Below are 25,016 nucleotides of genomic sequence, written 5' to 3' on the forward strand. Positions count from 1 at the left end.
AGTATAGATTTAAGTGTCAGGAAGTCGTTTCTCAAAGTATTTGTATGGAGTGTAGCCATGTATGGAAGTGAAACATGGACGATAACCAGTTTGGAGAAGAAGAGAATAGAAGCTTTCGAAATGTGGTGCTACAGAAGAATGCTGAAGATAAGGTGGGTAGATCACATAACTAATGAGGAGCTATTGAATAGGATTGGGGAGAAGAGAAGTTTGTGGCACAACTTGACTAGAAGAAGGGATCGGTTGATAGGACATGTTTTGAGGCATCAAGGGATCACAAATTTAGCATTGGAGGGCAGCGTGGAGGGTAAAAATCGTAGAGGGAGACCAAGAGATGAATACACTAAGCAGATTCAGAAGGATGTAGGTTGCGGTAGGTACTGGGAGATGAAGAAGCTTGCGCAGGATAGAGTAGCATGGAGAGCTGCATCAAACCAGTCTCAGGACTGAAGACCACAACAACAACAACATACAAATATTACAATTATAAACTTTGCATAAACCTCCTCAAAATAATTCACATCCTTGTCAAGTGTACCAAACCAAAACTAGCTAGACAACATTTTAGAAGAGTCTGAATTTACTGAAGGTGCCTCATTGAAAGCTAAATGGTGACTGAATTACTGACTGAATTCTACCACAGATTGTTGGTCACTGGCTGTGGCACAGGACACAGCAACTACTCAAGGACTAGTGTAGGAAGTATTCTACAAAATATCAAAATACAGAGCAGTTACATATTCAATAACAACTTATCAGGCAGGTTAATAGATAATACTTATACATATCTGCCAATGCAGTTCTTCACATAACGATTAATTCTACATTCTTGTAATGCCTCTACTTGATTTTTAAGTGTGCACTTTTCTAGCCAAGTTCAACAACGTTTCCCTAAAAGCCAAACCTTTGTATTAATGATATTTCATTATCTGCCATATTTTTCTAGTAAAAATCTACATTTTTGAATTTAAAATTGTTAGGGCTGTAAGATAGCAAAACTGTGTTCCAAAAATTTGAATAATCACATATCAACATTTTGCAGCAGTGATAGTTCCTAAATTTCAAAATTTAGAAAAAATGCAGGATATTCTTTAAATAGTAGAGAGTCAGGGCTTTCAAATGAGGTGTGTAAATCCTAAACACTTATTTCCAAAGTTGATATTTCAAATTCGAGTGGTTTTTCTTAAATGTAACTTGTGAATAATTCGTGAAATGTAATGTTTTTGGACAAAATACTTATACAGTCTCATCAGTTAAGTCACAGTTTCATCCTGAACAGTAACAATTATAAAAATGAAACTTATAACACTATTTGTTGGTAACACATACATGCTTGTACCTATCAAACACAAAAGATTTGCTTATTTCAAAACTAAAATGAAATACCGTAATTACAGCCCTGTATAATACCATGTTTGCAGAATTATTTATTGGTATTTGTAAATGTTTTGATAACATTTTGGTACTATCAGAAAATTTGAATTTATTATGATCAGCATAATCTAAATAATCACATCAAAATGAGCATCAGTATGAGAGTGATACTTCACATAAAGTAATTTTTCATAGTACATACCATGTATGCAGATTTATTTATTGGTATTTGTAAATGTTTTGATAGCATTATGGTGCTATCAGAAAATTTGATTTTATTGTGATCAGCATAATCCAAATAATCACATCAAAATGAGCATCAGTATGAGAGTGATACTTCACATAAAGTAATTTTTCATACTACAAGGACATCAATATCTGTTGCTACATCAAAAAAATACTCTATACAAACCCTCCCATTTTGCCCTTGATTACCTTTTTAACACTGTCAAACTCTTTTTTGCAGAAGCATGGAAGCACAAGGCTTTAACAGAGATGTTTATGAGTGGACTGGATACATTTCATTCAACAAGAGTGAAGCCACCTCATTTTCAAGAGGCATTGCATCATCTTACCCTGACAAATAAGATTGAGTCAGAATATCTCACAGATATGAGCCCAAAGGTATGTCCTCAGAAGTATACATACAAAACATAAATTGTCTTTCAAATCATGTGATATATGCAGTATTAATTTGGCTCACCTGCATTTTCTGGACAAAAAAGTTTTCTGCAGCAAGTATAACATTATATTTTTAATATCACTGTAACAAAAGAGACTAGGAATTTTTATATAGTTAGTAATAATTCAGTGTTGATACAAAATTTTCTTTTATGTCTTTTGTTCTTTTATTTTAATGACACATCAACAGTTATATCATTGGACACTGGGTGTTGACTTCGTTGAAAAAGGACAAGAATGTGTTTTGCCCTGCTCATGTTTAAGGGTCTATACAAAGATCTACATGAAATGACTTAGTATCAACACATACATCATAATGTAACTAACATAGCTCTTCCTGGAATTAAGACTTTTATTCCCAAATATGACTGAAGCATTTATGCAGTGCAAAAACTTAAACCAGTCAGCACTGTGTGCGCAATTATATTTGCATTTTGACTGCCAGTTGGCAAATGTACTGGTGCTAGTTAATTTAGAAATTCTAGCTTAATATAGATTTGATATAAAGAAGGTTACATAAGGACATATTAACTATTAAGTGTGACACAAGTACATAAAGAAAGTTTATGAATAAAATTTGATCATGATATTTCACTTTTCTTATTAACAGACAACATTTACTTTGTCTGATAAAAAGACTGAGTCTTTGATTTCAGTGTTTTCATGGATATATGCATCCCTACATTAGTGGTACTGCTTTGCCTCTCCAACAAATCCATTCCTCCCAAAGGTGCTTACTCTATGAGATAACAAATAGCTACAGTGTTAAAGGAAGCAGCAGTGACACTGAAAGTTTGAGTCACTACTGGAGGTGCATTCAGTTGGCGTAACTGATTAAACTGACTGCTAGCAATAAGGAGTAAATCTTATTTTGAATCCTTATCTGGCACCAACTTGCATTTCTCATCTTAGGTGTCAAATTACTTTAGTCCCCAAAAGAAAGATTTGAGCCACTGAGTGCTAAAATTTGCATTGTAACTGATGTTATTTCAGTTTGAACCGGACTGTTAAGCCACTATTTGATACTGTGCATAAATTCTGACAAAAAAATGGTGAATTTGGGTATAGTGGCATTTTATAATATGATTCCCTTGATAAACAAATACACTATAGACAAATATCAAACAATGGAAAATCCAGGATGGAATGTAACAGTACCAGAGAAGGAAAGTTGCTACTCACCATATAGCAGAGATGCTGAGTCGCAGTAGGCACAACAAAAAGATTCACACAATTAAAGCTTTCGGCCATTAAGGCCTTCGTCAGCAGTAGACACACATACACACATGCACACACACACACACGCACACACACACACACACACACACACACACACACACACACACACACGTAAACACAACTTGCACACACATCTGCAGTCCCAGAGAGCCGAAACTACACTGTAAACAGCAGCACCAGTGCATGATGGGAATAGCGACTTGCTGGGGGTAATGAGGAGGCTGTGGTGGGGAGGGAGAGGGATAGTATGGTGGAAGTGGCAGACAGTGAAGTGTTGCAGTTTAGACGGAGGGCAGCAAAGAAGGTGCGGAGGGGGGAGGGGGTAAGTAGCGGAAAGGACAGAAATGAAAGAAATAAAAATAAATAAAAAAATACTGGGTGTGGAGGTGAAATGGTGGCTGTGTAGTGCTGGAATGGGAACAGAGGGAGGCTGGATGGGTGAGGACAGTGACTAACAAAGGTTGAGGCCAGGAGGATTACAGGAACATAGGATGTATTGCAGGGAAAGTTCCCACCTGCGCAATTCAGAAAAGCTGGTGTTGGTGGGAAGGATCCATATGGCACAGACTGAGGAGGAGTCATTGAGATGAGTGATATCATGTTTGGCAGTGTGTTCAGCAACAGGGTGGTCCACTTATTTTTTGGCCACAGTTTGTCGGCGGCTGTTCATGCGGACAGACAGCTTGTTGGTTGTCAGGCCTACGTAGAATACAGCACAGAGATTGCAGCTTAGCTTGTAAATCATATGACTGGTTTCACAGGTAGCCCTGCCTTTGATGGGATATGTGATGTTAGTGACCGGACTGGAGTAGGTGGTGGTAAGAGGATGTATGGGACAGGTTTTGCGCCTAGGTCTATTACGGGGGTATGAGCCATTAGGTAAGGGATTGGGAGCAGGGGTTGTGTAAGGATGGACGAGTATATTGTGTAGGTACGGTGGACAGCAGAATACCATGGTAGGAGAGGTGGGAAGGATAGTGGGCAGGACATTTCTCATTTCAGGGCATGGCGAGAGGTAATCAAACTCATTGCACCTGGGTAACAAGACATAGGTTATAACAAGAACAGTATCCTGATAGTGTTACATAAAAAAGTTTATTGATATGGCATCAACACTGACACACTTTACATTCATTGTAAATTGCCAAAGTATCTACAGCTTAAGGTCACATGCACACAGAAGTGGTGAGGCACAGATATGTGGCATGGATATGTCACTGTTTCAAGTAACACCAATGTTAACATATGGAACAACTGATACAGAGGTGACACGAAACTTGCACCAGTGCTACGTCCATTTGCAGCCATACACTGAAGTAACACATGGATTGACAAATAATGAGATTGAACTTAATGATAACTAGCAGTTGTGAGTTTCATACCTAGCAGAAAACAAACAATGGAATGTCCAGAATGGAATAAAAACAATATTACAAAAAGGATAGAATGCTGCTCACCACAAAGAGAAGGCATTGACTTGCAGATAGGCACAATCCAAAGACTACTTAACATCTAAGCTTTGGGCCAAAAGGCCTTCTTCAGAAATAGAAAGTTCATACACATTACCACAGGCACAGTTCATACATGCATGGCCTTCCTCTGACCATTGTGGACGGAATTCGAGCTGCAACTGGGCCTGATGTGAGCAGCAATCCTAGATCTGAGATGAGTGGTGAGGGGTAAGGAGGAAGCATAGCAGATGGAGGGGGAAAGGGGGGGGGGGAGAGGGGGATAGAAGGGTAAGGGCAGCTGTAAGTGTTGCACTGCCTTTGAGGCCATGCAGTGTCATGGTGACTGGGACTAGCAAAGGTTGAGACCAGAAGGGTCATGGAAGGGAAGCTATGTTATAGGGAGACTTCTCATCTCCACATTTCATATTAGCTGTTGTTAGTAGGGAGGATGCTTGTGGTGCAGGCAGTGAAGCAGTCATTGAAGTCAAGCACATTGTGTTCAGCAGCATGTTCAGTAACTCAGTAGTCCAGCAGTCTCTTAGCCACAGCTTGGGAGTGGTCATTTATGAGGACAGACAGCTTTTTAGTTGATGTGCAGATGTAGAAAGCAGCACAGCAGCACAGTGGTTCCAGCTTTGTTTGTAGCTTACATTACTGCTTTTACAGGTACCCCCCCCCCCCTCTGATGGGGGAGGAGATGCCTCTGAAAGGACAGCAGTAGTTGATGGTAGGGATATGTGTGGAACAGGTTTTGCATCTAACAAGGGGAGGCCACAACATTGGGATTTGGGATCAGGGATTTACTTCGAATTTTGTAAATATTTAGTAAGCCATTAAAACAACATAATCTGCGGGTAGTAAGGTGCACTATTCTGGCAGTTCTGAGAAAATTGCAAGAGTAGTTTTACACATCTACACTCCTGGAAATTGAAATAAGAACACCGTGAATTCATTGTCCCAGGAAGGGGAAACTTTATTGACACATTCCTGGGGTCAGATACATCACATGATCACACTGACAGAACCACAGGCACATAGACACAGGCAACAGAGCATGCACAATGTCGGCACTAGTACAGTGTATATCCACCTTTCGCAGCAATGCAGGCTGCTATTCTCCCATGCAGACGATCGTAGAGATGCTGGATGTAGTCCTGTGGAACGGCTTGCCATGCCATTTCCACCTGGCGCCTCAGTTGGACCAGCGTTCGTGCTGGACGTGCAGACCGCGTGAGACGACGCTTCATCCAGTCCCAAACATGCTCAATGGGGGACAGATCTGGAGATCTTGCTGGCCAGGGTAGTTGACTTACACCTTCTAGAGCACGTTGGGTGGCACGGGATACATGCGGACGTGATTTGTCCTGTTGGAACAGCAAGTTCCCTTGCCAGTCTAGGAATGGTAGAACGATGGGTTCGATGATGGTTTGGATGTACCGTGCACTATTCAGTGTCCCCTCGACGATCACCAGTGGTGTACGGCCAGTGTAGGAGATCGCTCCCCACACCATGATGCCGCGTGTTGGCCCTGTGTGCCTCGGTCGTATGCAGTCCTGATTGTGGCGCTCACCTGCACGGCGCCAAACACGCATACGACCATCATTGGCACCAAGGCAGAAGCGACTCTCATCGCTGAAGACGACACGTCTCCATTCGTCCTTCCATTCACGCCTGTCGCGACACCACTGGAGGCGGGCTGCACGATGTTGGGGCGTGAGCGGAAGACGGCCTAACGGTGTGCGGGACCGTAGCCCAGCTTCATGGAGACGGTTGCGAATGGTCCTCGCCGATACCCCAGGAGCAACAGTGTCCCTAATTTGCTGGGAAGTGGCGGTGCGGTCCCCTACGGCACTGCGTAGGATCCTACGGTCTTGGCGTGCATCCGTGCGTCGCTGCGGTCCGGTCCCAGGTCGACGGGCACATGCACCGTCCGCCGACCACTGGCGACAACATCGATGTACTGTGGAGCCCTCACGCCCCACGTGTTGAGCAATTCGGCGGTACGTCCACCCGGCCTCCCGCATGCCCACTATACGCCCTCGCTCAAAGTCCGTCAACTGCACATACGGTTCACGTCCACGCTGTCGCGGCATGCTACCAGTGTTAAAGACTGCGATGGAGCTCCATATGCCACGGCAAACTGGCTGACACTGATGGCGGCGGTGCACAAATGCTGCGCAGCTAGCGCCATTCGACGGCCAACACCGCGGTTCCTGGTGTGTCCGCTGTGCCGTGCGTGTGATCATTGCTTGTACAGCCCTCTCGCAGTGTCCGGAGCAAGTATGGTGGGTCTGACACACCGGTGTCAATGTGTTCTTTTTTCCATTTCCAGGAGTGTATTATGTAACTGATGTATCTGTACAAACATGCTAGTGATAAGAAGTCATTGTGGTCAAGAGATTAGTGCAAGCACAGTGGAAGAGGGTTGTGGATGAGGTGAGGATTTGAATTCCACAAACACTTATTTTTTAATCTATTTTTTTTTTCTCAATGGTCACATTATTTAATTTATATGACATTCAAGAGGTAATATAATGAAAAAAAAAACATCTTCATTTTCATGAAGTTGTGGTGGATTTCATATGTTATTTGACTGTTTACCGTTTGTAATTAAATTTTCAAGGATGAGGGTCAGGCTTGGGAAGCCCAAGTCAAACCTCAATAAACAATGAAGTGAATGACATTATTCACAATCAGTAATACAGTAAGTCTTGATGAAACAGACCACAAGAGTAATGCACAATTACTCATTGGATGTGCTCCCAACATCACATGCTGCAGACATGGAAAACGTAAACTGAAACTTTGTGCAAATACTTCCTGGAAATACATGTGACTTTTTCATTTTATTACCTCTCAAATGTGATGTAAATTAAATAATATGACCAGTGATGAAAATTATAGATTACGTGTTAAGTTTGAATGAGAGTCAAACTGTCACTCCAGCCGCATTTGTCTTACAAAGCTTAAACAATAACCACTTGACTACCATGAACTGCAGCACTCAGAATCTATGCCCTGATAACCAGTTACACAATAGGCCCGTAAAACTTCTCTTGTGATTTTCTCGGAATTGCCAGAGTGATACACCTTACTATTTGCATTTTATGTTGTTTTAATGGTCTACTAAAGGTGACAAATATTGAAGTAAATCTGTGATCCCAATGCCGTGGCCTCCCCTTGTAAGTATATTGCAGGGATATGAGCCATGAGGCAAAGGGTTGGGAGCAAAGGTGGACTAAGGATGGACATGCACACTGACGGAAAACATATGTGCCACCAAAAAATAATTAATGTAGAGTAATGAAATTTTGGGACTACATTTGTTTAGGTAACGTATTTAACATGGCAGGGTTACAGGTTAATCCAAGCACAAGATAAAACACAGCAATTGTGAAATGCTGGTACACTAGTGATTGGAGTAGCCACCAGAAAGTTGAATGCAAGCATGCAAACATGCATACATTGTGTTGTAAAGGTGCCAGATGACAGTTTGTGGGATGGAGTTCCAAGCCTTTTGCACTTGGTCAGTCAGTACAATGGCTGCAATTAATGGATGATGCTAGAGTTGTCACCTGATGATGTTCCACATGTGCTGCTTGATTGAAGACAGACCTGGTGATTGAGCAGGCCAAAGTAACACGTTTTCACTCTGTAGATCATATTGGGTTACAACAGCAGTATGAGGGTGAGCATCATCCTGTTGGAAAACACCCCCCGGAATGCTGTTCATGAATGACTGCACAACAGGTCAAATCACCAGACTGATGTACAAATTTGCAGTCAGGGTGTATGGGGTACCACGAGATTGCTCCTGCTGTCATATAAAATCAAGCCACAGACCATAACTCCAGGTGTAGGTCCAGTGTGTCTAGCAAATAGGCAGGCTGGTTGCAAGCCCTCAACTGGCCTCCTCCTAACTAACATATGGCCATCACTGGCACTGAGGCAGAATCAGCTTTCATCAGAAAACACAACACACTGCCAGCCTGTCCTCTAATGAGCTCTCATTTGACACCACTGAAGTCACAAATGGTGGTGGTTTGGGGTCAGTGGAATGTGTACTACAGGTTGTCTGGCTTGGAGCTGCCCTTGAAGTACCGTATTTACTCAAATCTAAGCCACACTCGAATCTAAGCCACACCTGAAAAATGAGACTCGAAATCAAGGAAAAAAAATTTTCCCGAATCTAAGCCGCACCTGAAATTTGAGACTCTAAATTCAAGGGGAGAGAAAAGTTTTAGGCCGCACCTCCAGATTGAAACACAGTTGGTCTATTGTAATATGAGACACAATTTAGGTAGAATAAATGACGATACAGCTACAGTAGTTTGGTTTGGGTCGGAAGCTTAGCAGCTAAGCTTTACCAGGTAGCCATTGCTATGCGTCAGGCGTGCTTCGTCTGGTTTGAATCGGTTGCTTATTTTTCTTTGATCTGATAAGTGCTGTTCTCTTTGTTATAGGCGTTTACGTCACTCTAGGCTGAAAATGCATTATTGTACTGTGTCATGCATTGTTTGCCGCATTCTGATAAGTGCTTACGACCTGTCACCGCTCGCGGCATGGCTTGCTTTTGTGCGCGCTACCGCCGCTTACAATAAAATAAAAAGAGAGGAATTGTCTCATTAGTGAAACAATGACAAGAGACTGCTATTTGTTGTTACTTACACTGCTGCTTTCTTTGATAATGATCAATAAGAACCAAATGATAGACTGCGTATGATAGATGTTCTGAACGAGAGCTTAGCTAAAAATTTTCTCCGTTTGAAAATCTTTGCAGACACCTCTTTTGTACATTACATTCTGCATGGAAATTAGAGTCATCTTAGATTTAAAAATGTAGTCAATTGCCGTGCTTCATTTCTGATTGTATCACTATTAGGCATAAGAATAATACGAATATAAACATGACATGATTGTATATTCTTCCGCATTTGCTGCTGTCTCACACTAGTTTCTTAGGTTATTACGCAGACAGGATTTAAATGAGATACCAGCAAACACGAAAGAATACATGACAAAATGTTTATATTCGTATTATTCTTACGTTGAAGAGAATGCTGCATGTGATTCGCAATTCATAAAAGATCCTATTAGCTACCATCTCTTCTCACAGGTAGGAAAAAATTCAGAATGTAGAGTTGGCCATATTGACAAACATCCCAAATAGTCATGCCAGTCGGATTTTCGTAATACATTGAAATGCTGCTACATTCGAAGATGAACAACACGGAATTTGTATTTACTTCATTGGATAATGTATGAAAATGCAGTGGTCAAAACTCGGGGCGGAGAAAAAAGCTCGTCTTACACCTTTTTTTGCCTGTGTAGCGCTACATATATTCGACGGCGCCTACCAGCACCTACCAGCATTTTTCAGAACTTCCGCTTACTTTGCACTCGATTCTAAGCCGCAGGCGGTTTTTTGGATTACAAAAACGGGAAAAAAAGTGCGGCTTAGATTCGAGTAAATACGGTAACCCATGTGTAACCGTTTGTTGTGTCACCGTGGCACAAACTGCTGCTGAAATTGCTGCTGCAGATGCATTATGATGAGCCAGAGCCATAAGCCAAAAACAATGATCTTCCCTCTTCATAGTGCCACACGGCCATCTGGAGCCCATTCTTCATGTGACTGTACATTCTTGCGACCACCACTGCCAGCAGTCATGTACAATGGCTTCATGCTTGCCACATATTTCTGCAGTATCACGGAAGGAACATCAAGCTTCTTGCTGTCATATTACATGACCTCATTCAAACACAGTGATGTGCTGATAATGGTGCCTTTGTCGACTTGAAGGCATTCTTGACTCATATCACCTCACCATATCCAATCTCAAAGGTAACTAACACTCAAGACCATTACAGTGTGTATTTAAACCAAACCTGAACTACATCCTCATAGTGGCACTTCTAGTACCACTCTTATGAGACTGATGCAAAATTTGAGTAGACATCATCTTTCAGATGCAGGAACACATATACCAGCTTTCCTTTATGTCACACAATTCCTTCTCAGTGTTGCGATCTTTTTTTTCTGTCTGTGTATATTGTATAGGTTAACTGGGCAGCAGAATACCGTACTGTAGACCACACAGTACCTGGGAGAGGTAGGATATTCCTTATCTCAGTGCATGAAGAGAGGTAGTCAAACTACTGGCAAGGAATGTGATTCAGTTGTTCCAGCCCTAGGTAGCAGTGGGTCATGAGAGAAGTGTTCCCTTGTGACTGAACTGAAGGTATGTATAATGTAGTAGGTTGTTGGAGAGACAAGGCATGGGACAACAGTTTTTGAACAAGGTTGGGAGGACAGTTTCAATTTATGAAGGCCTCAGCGAGACCCTTAATATATTTGTAGAGGGGCTGCTCATCTCTACAGGTGAGATGAACACAGTTTGCTAAGCTGTATAGAAGGAACTGGAATGGGTGGAAGCTTTTGAAGTGGAGGTGGTAGGTTTGATGTGAATGGAGATACAGAGTTAGTCATCCTTGAGGCAGGGGTTGGCATCAAGGAACGTCACTTGTTAAGTTGAGGAGGACCAGTTGAAGTGAATGGGTGACATGGTGTTGAGATTCTGGAGAAATGTGGTTAATATGTCCTCACCCGTGGTCCAGATGACGGAATCTGAACTGGGTGAGGGGAAAAAATTGGAAATTTGTGTTATGATCCTATGGGATCAAACTGCTGAAGTCATCAGTCCCTAGGCTTAGACACTACTTAATTTAACTTAAACTAACTTACGTTAAAGGCAACACACACCCCCATAGCCGAGGGAGGACTCGAACCTCCAACAGGGGGAGCCACATGAACCATGGCAAGGTGCCTAGACCGCGCAGCTAACCTGTGCGGCACAGGTGAGGGGCTTGGGATTCTGGGTGATTAGGAAGGATTCCTCAAGATGGCTCAAAAATGGATTGGTGTATGTTGATGCCATGTGGTGTCCATTGTTGTACCATGGACTTGTTTCTAGGAGAAATAATTCTGGGTGCGGATACGGCTGGCCATGGTGACCCTGAAGGATTTTGTAGATTTGGAATCACTCAGGCATTGGGAAAGGTAGTATTCAACAGTAGCAAGGTATGGGTATTGAGGGATGTGGCATCGACAATGCTGAACTGGCTACCGGATGATAAAGGAACAGGAACTGCAGAGCGTCAGTGTAGGAAATGGTTAGTGTCTGTTATATATAATGGTTGGTTACATGTAACAGGCAAATGGTGTAGATCTTCAGAAGCAGAGATTCTCTCAGTGGGCGTACAGTAACTGCCCACAATGGGGCATCCTGAGTGGTTGGGTTTATGGACTTCAGGAAGCATCTACAAGGTAGAGGTATGGGGAATGGTAGGGATAAGGAGAGAGATAGATTCAGGGGCGAGGTTCTTGAAAGGGCCTAAGAACCTGAGGAGACTGGAGATTCTGTTGTATTTCTGGGATGGGATCAATGTTTCAGGATTTGTAGGTGGATTAAACTTCCAGCTGGTGGAGTTCTTCCACCAGGCATTCCCTGCATTTCAAAACTGCAGTGGTAGAGCTCTTGTATGGAGATGGGATTATAAGGTCAGGATTAGTTTTTAGATGGTAGACTGCAGTTCATTCTGTGGATGTAAGGTTGTTTCTATGTTGAGGGATTTGGAGAATGATGGTGAGGCAAGGTTTGATGTTATGAAATTCTGGAAAATTAATAGGGGATGATTTGGGAGCAGTGAGGATCAATCACAGTTGGATGTAGGAGCAAACTGAGTCACACACAATTTAATATTAGATTTGGTTTAGACTGATTGGTAGGGTTGGTGGTGAAAAAGTATTTCCACTGCAAGTACTGGGTCATCGACAATTCCAGGGTGGTTGAATTTGGGAGCAGGGGAGAAGATAAGGCTTTTGGAAAGGGCTGTATTTCTGTGGTACTGAGGCTTTTGGAGGAAAGGTTCATGACTATGTTTCAGTCTGCTTAGGTTCTGGATTCTTTTTCCAATTGCAAGCATTGCTGATGCCAAAAACCTGTTCTCTGTCATTATGTTTTTAAGAAAGGTTTTTATCCTTTCATTGTTGAGAAATAATGCTAGGTTCAACTATTGTAAGAGTACTTCTTGTAATTAACCTCATTAGTTCACATAACTGGGGAAATGTGTCTAGATCCAAGTTGTTGTCTAGTAGAAGCTGCAGCATTGCAACGGCAACACTTGCACATTGAAAGTCTTTTCTGCTGTAGAGTTCCTGTATCTCTGTTCTCAGTTGCAACTTCAATAACCATGGGTACTTTTCAACAGTAATGTCAAGTTCTCTCTCAGGAGAACCTGTTGAAAGTAGAGAAAATGAACTCACATCTAACAATTTTGATGCCACAGGGTGATTTGTGAATGAAAATCTTTCATTCATATGGCTTATTATGGCATCACAAACTTTCTTTGCACCTGCTACTTTATTTTCTTATTTTATTTTCTTTTGAATTTGTTCTTCACAAGATAATGAAATGGCAGTATTTCTTATTTCTGTAATTGTATCTTCAAATGCCAATAAATATTGTCTAACGGTTTTTGCTTCAAGATGCCAATGTTGTAGCTTCTGGAGAGTATGTCTGCATTTGGCATGATCCAATGGAAAATTTCTAGCCAAAATAAGAACTCAAGGTCATTCATACTGGAGAGGAGACCATAAATTTCTCATGTGGTTTTTTCATCTGCATAATCAGAGAGGATGATTTCTTTTAAACACTTGATGAGACTTTCCTTGTCCTCTTTATCTGTGGGTTGATTGTATGACAGTTAAACACCTATCTTATAGCTGCTAACCATGGTAGTCTAGTCTGCACAACTCTGTCTAGCACACTTGTTCTGTGTGATGACTAGAAGAAAAAAACTGGAAAGCCGGAGACATTAGAGAAAATATTCTAACAGATTTGTTTATAGATTGTTTATAGAATTGATGAGCATAGCAGTGAACATAATAAGCCCTACGATACATGTGCTTAATCCTTGCCTGAACACCATTAATGCCTCCACTCATAACAGTAAGACCATCATAGTATTGTGTGATCACTTTTTCCTTCTTTCCATTTGCATGTTTTTGGGATTGAGAATTAATTGCCTTAAATAATGTCTCAGAATCCTGTGTATAAGGGCTAATGAAGCCCCATAATCTCTCCACGACAGTGCCATGAAGTTCAAATCTATACACAGTCATCAATTGTTGCATGGTAAAGAGCATACAATCCAGAAGTTCATTTTGAGTAGTTTTAGATGTACCTTTAAACACAGTTGCAATTTCTAAGTGTTCCTCCACTGAGCTGTCAATAGCACTTAGTAAATTTATAAGCCCATGAAATACTCCTGGGTTTTCTGAATCTTCCCACTCATTGTCACCAGGTAAAGCTAACTCAAACAACCCACAAAATTTTATGCAGTCTATTAAAGTGGAGAGGATTTGTCTATTCCTGTCCACTTGCTTGTTATGTTTCCTGACTGGTTCTCTGTATACACTGTCGAGCTGAGTACTGATGTTCACTTTACCAAGCACTGAGAGTCCTGTGTTTGCATTTTTGTGTTTTTTTATTTGTTTGGACAAATGTACAAGATCCCTATGACTGTATTAGTCCACGAATCAATTTCCAGACTGAAAATCGATATGGGAAACAATACAGTGCCTGTCTTATGTTGCACCCACAGGACCACTTATGCTTATTGTACACTTCTTTTTTAAATTTTCACTTATATTTGGTAACATTCTCAATCAACAAATATTGTCGGAGGGCTCCCTAGTTCCTTTGAAGCTAAGTTTTCCTGGTAATTTAGTTTTCTGTTATCTCCTAAAACCGATTCAGCAGAGCTCATCTTGAAACTACACACGAAAGCCAATTCACTGTTTTCTGTCCGTTCTGTAGACCACACAGTACCCGGTCAACTACAACACAAACTGCTGTTTATGGAAATGATTAAACTCAGATAGTAATGCCTTAATGCCTACCAACACAGTCACCTGGCTACAGGTAAATGAAAACAACTATACTGGAGCACTCTCCTGTTAGGAATAAAAAAGGATTCCTGTCTGATAAAATCCCAAACTTAATATACTATAACTCGCTCAGAAGCCCACAAAATAGATTTTTCTGTCAGTATAACTATAACATATTTTGACGTCCAATTTAATTTTACTATATGTCAAGTGAATTGGCATATCTGATGAGTGTGCTACCATCTAACGGGATTCACCCCAGCTGCCAAATGAGTGGAGTGTGCTGCCATGTAGTGGCACTGTGTAGACTTGTAGTTGAGTGGTAACACCTAGCTGTGCACGCCACAACTCATGCACATTGCTTATCTGATCTGCATGTATTTGACCCATAAGGCAATTACATCACCCCAGCCATGCATGAGCAGAAGCTCCTTAAAACGTGCACAACTGACAGTGTGTTCGGGTCCATGATACCCCGTTTCATGGAGTCTAGAGGGGTAGCAAAGTGGAACAGCACAGTAAATTTAAGTGCAGTGTATTTCAGATTACTGCATCTATATTACATTTAACAGCATTCACAAAAAAATAACCAGTAAATCCACAAGGTGTCAAAATTATGGGTGTTCACTTACTCATGTGCTCTTACACAGCAGCCACAGCTGCTAGCAGCACTATCCAGTCCCCACCACATCCCTGCATGCTCTCACAGGCAGCACATCACCTTACCCCATCCCTTCCCTGCAATCCCTTCCCATCTCCACCCCACGCCACCTCCTCAACCCCACCACCAACCTCAGACTGCTGCTCACGTCAGACCAAGTTGCACCCTGCAGCCTCTTCACAGGCCAGAGAAAATGGCCATGTACACGTGAGTTGTGCTTGTCTGGATGTGAAAAAGGCTTTTTGGCCAAAAGCTTAAATATTTTATAGTCATTTGGTTGTAGCTGTCTGCAACTCACAGCCTCCTCTATGTGGTAAGTAGCAGGCTATCCTTTTATAATACAGTATTGTTGAAAGCATAAAACAGGTTTATCTGATAAAATCAGTTCTTATCTGAGACAGAAGAGAACCACTTGTATGAATATCAAGAGCTCAGATGGAAACTCAGTTCTAAGCAAAGAAGGGAAAGCAGAAAGGTGGAAGGAGTATATAGAGGGTCTATACAAGGATGATGTACTTGAGGGCAATATTATGGAAATGGAAGAGGATGTAGATGAAGATGAAAGGGGAGATACGATACTACGTGAAGACTTTGACAGAGCACTGACAGACCTGAGTTGAAACAAGGCCCCGGGAGTAGACAACATTCCATTAGAACTACTGACGGCCTTGGGAGAGCCAGTCCTGACAAAACTCTACCATATGGTGAGCAAGATGTATGAGACAGGCGAAATACCCTCAGACTTCAAGAAGAATATAATAATTCCAATCCCAAAGAAAGCAGGTGTTGACAGATGTGAAAATGACCAAACTATCAGTTTAATAAGTCACAGCTGCAAAATACCAGCACGACTTGTTTACAGATGAATGGAAAAAGTGGTAGAAGCCAACCTCGGAGAAGATCAGTTTGGATTCAGTAGAAATATTGGAATACATGAGGCAATATTGACCTTATGACTTATCTTAGAAGAAAGATTAAGAAAAGGCAAACCTACGTTTCTAGCATTTGTAGACTTAGAGAAAACTTTTGACAATGTTGACTGGAATACTCTCTTTCAAATTCTAAAGGTGGCAGGGAAAAATACAGGGAGCGAAAGGTTATTTACAATTTGTACAGAAACCAGATGGCAGTTCTAGGAGTCGAGGGGCATGAAAGCGAAGCTGTGGTTGGGAAGGGAGTGAGACAGGGTTGTAGCCTCTCCCCGATGTTATTCAGTCTGTATATTGAGCAAGCAGTAAAGGAAACAAAAGAAAAATTCGGAGTAGGTATTAAAATCCATGGAGAAGAAATAAAAACTTTGAGGTTCACCGATGATATTGTAATTCTGTCAGAGACAGCAAAGGACTTGGAAGAGCAGTTGAACGGAATCGACAGTGTCTCGAAAGGAGGAAATAAGATGAACATCAACAAAAGCAAAACGAGGATAATGGAATGTAGTCGAATTAAGACGGGTGATGCTGAGGGAATTAGATTAGGAAATGACATACTTAAAGTAGTAAACGAGTTTTGCTATTTGGGGAGCAAAATAACTGATGATGGTCGAAGTAGAGAGGATATAAAATGTAGACTGGCAATGGCAAGGAAAACGTTTCTGAAGAAGAGAAATTTGTTAACATCGAGTATAGATTTAAGTGTCAGGAGGTCATTTCTGAAAGTATTTGTATGGAGTGTAGCCATGTATGGAAGTGAAACATGGACGATAAATAGTTTGGACAAGAAGAGAATAGAAGCTTTTGAAATGTGGTGCTACAGAAGAATACTGAAGATTAGATGGCTAGATCACATAACTAATGAGGAGGTATTGAACAGAATTGGGGAGAAGAGGAGTTTGTGGCACAACTTGACTAGAAGAAGGGACCGGTTGGTAGGACATGTTCTGAGGCATCAAGGGATCACAAATTTAGCGTTGGACGGCAGCATGGAGGGTAAAAATCATAGAGGGAGACCAAGAGATGAATACACCAAGCAGATTCAGAAGGATGCAAGTTGCAGTAAGTACTGGGAGATGAAGAAGCTTCCACAGGATAGGGTAGCATGGAGAGCTGCATCAAACCAGTCTCAGGACTGAAGACCACAACAACAACACTTCTTCTATGTCACTAATGTCAATTTTGATCTCTTTACATTGTTGTGTCCATCTTTCAATTTGCTCCCCTAGCTGGGCACTGATCACATCTGTTCTTTGTTTACATTCTCTGCTCAGATGCCAGTCATTTGCTGCCACCAATTCATTGTTTTGGTCAGCTTTTGCGGTAAAGCTTTCTGTTATGTTTTCCTTCTGTTTCCACCACGTTCTCGAGTAAGATCTTCACTTAATTGCTTACTATTTTCCTATAAGCAACTACAGTCTCCCTTTCTTTGCTTGTTACTTTTCTCAAATTTTTCCAGAAGATCTGCCTTCAGTTGCTTACCATTTTCTACCAACTGCATGACCATGGAAAACGAGTATGGGTTCGGCCAACCTCTCTATTGCCTGGGCATATATAGTTTTGGGAGCAAATCTGTACTCATACTTCTTACTTTTACTAACAGACTACATTCCCAATCCTAGAAACTGCTAACATTTCACCACTGATGTCTACCTTTAACATCATCCATCTGCATCAACATTGAATCTATATCATGATTAATGCTCGGTTATATCCTACAAGTGCAATATTCAGTGCTTAGAAGCACACCAAGAAGATAGTCAAGCAATAGAATATAAAAGATAGTTTGCTTTTACATATACAAACTTGTGCCATAACAGTAGAGATTTACGCAGCAATTTAAATTCAAAAATAGCACACCGCCAAACAAAATTACGCAAAATTATAAAAAAAAGTGCAGTTAATTAAATTCTGTTTCTTGTTACTATTCAAACTATTATTAATCAGAATTGCATTTATTAAATAGGCCTGTGAAATATTTGTTCATTTCATTTGGGGTGCTGTTGTTTTGTTATGCAGTTAAGCCACAATCACACGTGCATCTAAGGTGGCAACAGTTCAGGGCATACCATAATGGTACTGTGAGTTACCATTCACACAGGATGCCACAAATACCAAATAGTGGCACAGTTTTCAATATGGTGTGAGCTGAAATCATATGGCTTGGCTGAGAGCACTTGCAACATTATGAATTACCACAAAACATAAATACAGTGGACATAATTTTACTCAATATAAAAAACAGAAAAGTGCATTTACAGTATGAGCTCTCACATACACTTGAAAATATTTGAGTTGCAGAAGATATCCAGTAATAAATTTCAAAAAATTAATGTATGTTGTTGTTTTCCATGGATAGAAGTGTAATAGTAGAGGCAAGCTCAGTAATTGCTGTAATAAATAAAACACTGCTTGTTATTCTTGCTATACTCTGATTTACAGGACCAGTTGACCACTTGTGTCCTCTGCGATGTGGTTTTGAATGCAGTATTGGCGTATTACAAGAATGGGAAATCTAAAGATGAATTACAAGCTTTAGTCTTGGATGCTTGTGTCACACTCAACATACAGACTGAGGAGGTCTGCAGTGGCCTCATTGAGGGCAATATTGTAAGTATACAAACATTTTAGAAATATTGCAGATATATTATCTCTTGTGAAAATCACACATCCATGGACAAACCATCAGAAACATATACAATTTATCCTACAAATTATTGTTAGTAAGTTTGTGGCAAACAGAATGACATTAATTGCAAGTTAGTATTTCATGAAACTGTCCTAACAAACAAGGCAAAGAAGGAATTGGCAAGGAAGTAAATAATGTTGAAGTAGTGCAGGATATAGTGGTAGAGTATATACAAGCGGTGCTAAGTGGCATATATTTACTGTAAATGTCAAAATGTAGTTTCAGTGTAAACAGATGAGTTAGCCGAATCTCGGCAATTGCAGTTGTTAGCATCATCCAGAGAATCATTTGACCACAGATATACATACCCACAGGATAATAAATATTTTGAGTCATTTCATTTCACTGAGGATCCACTATTTTGATGAAATTTATGGACTTTAATGCCATAAAATATTATACTAACAGTGTTAAAGCTTTGTTCACATATCAGACGAAAGACCTAGGTGCTCTAAAATAGAGAAAGGAATTCAACAAGGAAGTGCCTTGTCATCACTAGTATTTATTATAGTTATGGGCCAAATCTTTGAATCCATTAAGAAAAGCTTTAGAAATAAAATTAATGAGAACCATAAATCAGAAGATTGAGAAAGACAAGATCAAAAACAAAATACAGAGGTCAACTGTTATCAGACAAGTCACTACTCAGTCTAACAGTCACTCACACACTGTGCTCCATAGATCACATCATGAATGGGAATCTTTAGGGATGTGGGACAAGTCAAGTTACACATTAACTGTCAGAAGCAGCCCCTGTTGCTTCTGTAAAGTATACTAACCACACATTATGGCTTGTGATAATCTACCCACATGGAGAATTATAAAAATTATATCTAATTTACTTTACATGTGTTTATGTATATTTGAGGCAAACATGTGTTTATGTATATTTGGAAAATGCCACTATTTCTCCTCTTATACTATTCAGCTACTGTTAGATCTAATTCTTTGAAAAAAACATTTCTGTAACTTTACATGTCAACTATTAAAAGTGATGGAGTGTGATGTCTGTGGCTGGCTGTGACAAAACCTAAATGAAATATTACTATTTGCAGAATGGTGAAGCCAATTTACAGCAGACTATGTTATATGAATTTAGTATCAGCTGGCATAAATTAAATGACTGAAAGAAAGTATCAGTGCAGCTACCCAACTATCTCATTGAAAAGTTAAAATAAGAAGCTAGGCGTCATTATAAAAACCCACATCTGACAGCATATTACTACTTCTTTTGGGGGAAGTATAGTCTTAGTTTACTTATGTCTTTAAGATGTTCATTATTGTCAGTGAAACTATTGCTTCCTTCAGCAGCATTTAAAATAGATCACTTAAATCTTCAGCAAAAAACGTAAGACATTTGCTGAATCATGACTTGCACTTTAGTAATGCTTGGGATGGCAGGCAAGAAAACTGGTAAAACTACATGGTGAGACAAGATGTAAAATTTTAGATTGAAACATATGTTTCCATGAAAACTGGCATCAAAATACAGAAATAACATCCTAACATTAACATTTGCTAGTGCCTGATTTACTCATAAAATAACATTTAATTGAAACCTGATAGATGGCAAAAGGCTTCTCTTGGTCAAATCACACATGAAATTCAAGGAAGGGAAAGGATGGGTTAGCACACTCACAAATGGATTCACATAGAAAAAATTAAAGATACAAAGAAATTAGACCATCATTGTACACACACATTTGTGACAAAGAAATCTGTACCAGCTAATGTGATGTTAACAATAAATAAAGCCAGTGGTAATATTGGACGTACTAAATGATACAAAAATATTCAAATGTAAAAACAAAAGACAAAGTCCATGTGGTTGAGTAATTTATAAAAGGTAGCAAGCATGCTAATTATCATAAAGAGTTGAAAATTGACTAAGTAACCAACATACGTTTCAAAAAGATTAAGAGAAATTCAGTGGTGCAGGTGAAGTAATGAATAGGAAAAGCTGAGCACTCAACTTGTTCACAGTGACACGTGGTTCACCTCTGAACAAAGCAAGTTTCAGAAACACAGAAAATTCAAGATTAATTTCAATCGGACAAGCAGTTTAAGCACAGACTATTCATTGCTATGAAAGATTGTGAATGGAAACCAGGAAAGATGGAGCTGGAGGCTCAATGAATGAATTACAAACACATGAGATCAAAAGATAAAGCACACAGATAAAGTATATAGGGAAAACTTGAATAAATATTGAGCTATTGCAAGAAAAATAATACATGCATGCAAGGACACAGTTACATACAAATTCATGCAAGAGAAAGAAACATTTATTTATTTATTTTTTTCTTTGACTCTAGTTGGGTGCATTATACAATTTTATACATGCATAAAATGTAGGGAAAAACAAGATTACATTTTATAGGCATATACACTCCTGGAAATGGAAAAAAGAACACATTGACACCGGTGTGTCAGACCCACCATACTTGCTCCGGACACTGCGAGAGGGCTGTACAAGCAATGATCACACGCACGGCACAGCGGACACACCAGGAACCGTGGTGTTGGCCGTCGAATGGCGCTAGCTGCGCAGCATTTGTGCACCACCGCCGTCAGTGTCAGCCAGTTTGCCGTGGCATACGGAGCTCCATCGCAGTCTTTAACACTGGTAGCATGCCGCGACAGCGTGGACGTGAACCGTATGTGCACTTGACGGACTTTGAGCGAGAGCGTATAGTGGGCATGCGGGAGGCCGGGTGGACGTACCGCCGAATTGCTCAACACGTGGGGCGTGAGGTCTCCACAGTACATCGATGTTGTCACCAGTGGTCGGCGGAAGGTGCACGTGCCCGTCGACCTGGGACCGGACCGCAGCGACGCACGGATGCACGCCAAGACCGTAGGATCCTACGCAGTGCCGTAGGGGACCGCACCGCCACTTCCCAGCAAATTAGGGACACTGTTGCTCCTGGGGTATCGGCGAGGACCATTCGCAACCGTCTCCATGAAGCTGGGCTACGGTCCCGCACACCGTTAGGCCATCTTCCGCTCACGCCCCAACATCATGCAGCCCGCCTCCAGTGGTGTCGCGACGGGCGTGAATAGAGTCGCTTCTGCCTTGGTGCCAATGATGGTCGTATGCGTGTTTGGCACCGTGCAGATGAGCGCCACAATCAGGACTGCATACGACCAAGGCACACAGGGCCAACACCCGGCATCATGGTGTGGGGAGCGATCTCCTACACTGGCCGTACACCACTGGTGATCGTCGAGGGGACACTGAATAGTGCACGGTACATCCAAACCGTCATCGAACCCATCGTTCTACCATTCCTAGACCGGCAAGGGAACTTGCTGTTCCAACAGGACAATGCACGTCCGCATGTATCCCGTGCCACCCAACGTGCTCTAGAAGGTGTAAGTCAACTACCCTGGCCAGCAAGATCTCCGGATCTGTCCCCCATTGAGCATGTTTGGGACTGGATGAAGCGTCGTCTCACGTGGTCTGCACGTCCAGCACGAACGCTGGTCCAACTGAGGCGCCAGGTGGAAACGGCATGGCAAGCCGTTCCACAGGACTACATCCAGCATCTCTACGATCGTCTCCATGGGAGAATAGCAGCCTGCATTGCTGCGAAAGGTGGATATACACTGTACTGGTGCCGACATTGTGCATGCTCTGTTGCCTGTGTCTATGTGCCTGTGGTTCTGTCAGTGTGATCATGTGATGTATCTAACCCCAGGAATGTGTCAATAAAGATTCCCCTTCCTGGGACAATGAATTCATGGTGTTCTTATTTCAATTCCCAGGAGTGTATGTATCTACTGTGTCCTTTAAGTTTTCCTGAGTTTTTGCAAGTTCCGTAACCGAATCGGTAGATGCAACTGAGTCAAATTTAGCTTGCAAGGTCTCATGATTTTCATGAACAATAGTTTGCAGTTCTTTTATGGCTGCTTCGTGATTCTGTAATGCATTTTCATGCCCCCCCATGAACCATGGACCTTGCCGTTGGTGGGGAGGCTTGTGTGCCTCAGCGATACAGATGGCCGTACCGTAGGTGCAACCACAACGGAGGGGTATCTGTTGAGAGGCCAGACAAACATGTGGTTCCTGAAGAGGGGCAGCAGCCTTTTCAGTAGTTGCAGGGGCAACAGTCTGGACGATTGACTGATCTGGCCTTGTAACATTAACCAAAATGGCCTTGCTGTGCTGGTACTGCGAACAGCTGAAAGCAAGGGGAAACTACAGCCGTAATTTTTCCCGATGACATGCAGCTTTACTGTATGATTAAATGATGATGGCATCCTCTTGGGTAAAATATTCCGGAGGTAAAATAGTCCCCCATTCGGATCTCCGGGTAGGGACTACTCAAGAGGACGTCGTTATCAGGAGAAAGAAAACTGGCATTCTACGGATCGGAGCGTGGAATGTCAGATCCCTTAATCGGGCAGGTAGGTTAGAAAATTTAAAAAGGGAAATGGATAGGTTAAAGTTAGATATAGTGGGAATTAGTGAAGTTTGGTGGCAGGAGGAGCAAGACTTTTGGTCAGGTGATTACAGGGTTATAAATACAAAATCAAATAGGGGTAATGTAGGAGTAGGTTTAATATTGAATAAAAAAATAGGAGTGCAGGTTAGCTACTACAAACAGCATAGTGAACGCATTATTGTGGCCAAGATAGACACAAAGCCCACGCCTACTACAGTAGTACAAGTTTATATGCCAACTAGCTCTGCAGATGATGAAGAAATTGATGAAATGTGTGAGGAGATAAAAGAAGTTATTCAGGTAGTGAAGGGAGATGAAAATTTAATAGTCATGGGTGACTGGAATTCGTCAGTAGGAAAAGGGAGAGAAGGAAACATAGTAGGTGAATATGGATTGGGGAAAGAAATGAAAGAGGAAGCCGTCTGGTAGAATTTTGCACAGAGCATAACTTAATCATAGCTAACACTTGGTTCAAGAATCATGAAAGAAGGTTGTATACCTGGAAGAATCCTGGAGGTACTAAAAGGTATCAGATAGATTACATAATGGTAAGACAGAGATTTAGGAACCAGGTTTTAAATTGTAAGACATTTCCAGGGGCAGATGTGGATTCTGACCACAATCTATTGGTTATGAACTGCAGATTGAAACTGAAGAAACTGCAAAAAGGCGGGAATTTAAGGAGATGGGACCTGGATAAGCTGAAAGAACCAGAGGTAGTAGAGAGTTTCAGGGAGAGCATAAGGGAACAATTGACAGGAATGGGGGAAAGAAATACAGTAGAAGAAGAATGGGTAGCTCTGAGGGATGAAGTAGTGAAGGCAGCAGAGGATCAAGTAGGTAAAAAGATGAGGGCTAATAGAAATCCTTGGGTAACAGAAGAAATATTGAATTTAATTGATGAAAGGAGAAAATATAAAAATGCAATAAATGAAGCAGGCAAAAAGGAATACAAACATCTCAAAAATGAGATCGACAGGAAGTGCAAAATGGCTAAGCAGGGATGGCTAGAGGACAAATGTAAGGATGTAGAGGCTTGTCTCACTAGGGGTAAGATAGATACTGCCTACAGGAAAATTAAAGAGACCTTTGGAGAGAAGAGAACCACTTGTATGAATATCAAGAGCTCAGATGGCAACCCAGTTCTAAGCAAAGAAGGGAAAGCAGAAAGGTGGAAGGAGTATATAGAGGGTTTATACAAGGTCGATGTACTTGAGGACAATATTATGGAAATGGAAGAGGATGTAGATGAAGATGAAATGGAAGATAAGATACTGCGTGAAGAGTTTGACAGAGCACTGAAAGACCTGAGTCGAAACAAGGCCCCGGGAGTAGACAACATTCCATTAGAACTACTGATGGCCTTGGGAGAGCCAGTCATGACAAAACTCTACCATCTGGTGAGCAAGATGTATGAGACAGGCGAAATACCCACAGACTTCAAGAAGAATATAATAATTCCAATCCCAAAGAAAGCAGGTGTTGACAGATGTGAAAATTACCGAACTATCAGTTTAATAAGTCACAGCTGCAAAATACTAACACGAATTCTTTACAGACAAATGGAAAAACTGGTAGAGGCGGACCTCGGG

At 41.2% G+C, this 25,016-nt stretch overlaps 1 protein-coding gene across 1 annotated transcript in view; it reads left to right on the forward strand.

Moving 5' to 3' along the window:
- Positions 1-25,016, forward strand: part of LOC124596345 (sphingomyelin phosphodiesterase-like) — a 183,195-nt gene that overhangs the window by 66,187 nt on the left and 91,992 nt on the right. Inside the window, exons 2-3 of the mRNA XM_047135447.1 lie at positions 1,841-1,998; positions 18,730-18,897. Coding sequence (XP_046991403.1) covers positions 1,841-1,998; positions 18,730-18,897 — 326 coding nt within the window. The remainder of the gene's footprint in view (positions 1-1,840; positions 1,999-18,729; positions 18,898-25,016) is intronic.

Source organism: Schistocerca americana, chromosome 2 (genome assembly GCF_021461395.2).
Source record: "Schistocerca americana isolate TAMUIC-IGC-003095 chromosome 2, iqSchAmer2.1, whole genome shotgun sequence".
In the NCBI taxonomy this organism is placed as follows: Eukaryota; Metazoa; Arthropoda; class Insecta; order Orthoptera; family Acrididae; genus Schistocerca; species Schistocerca americana.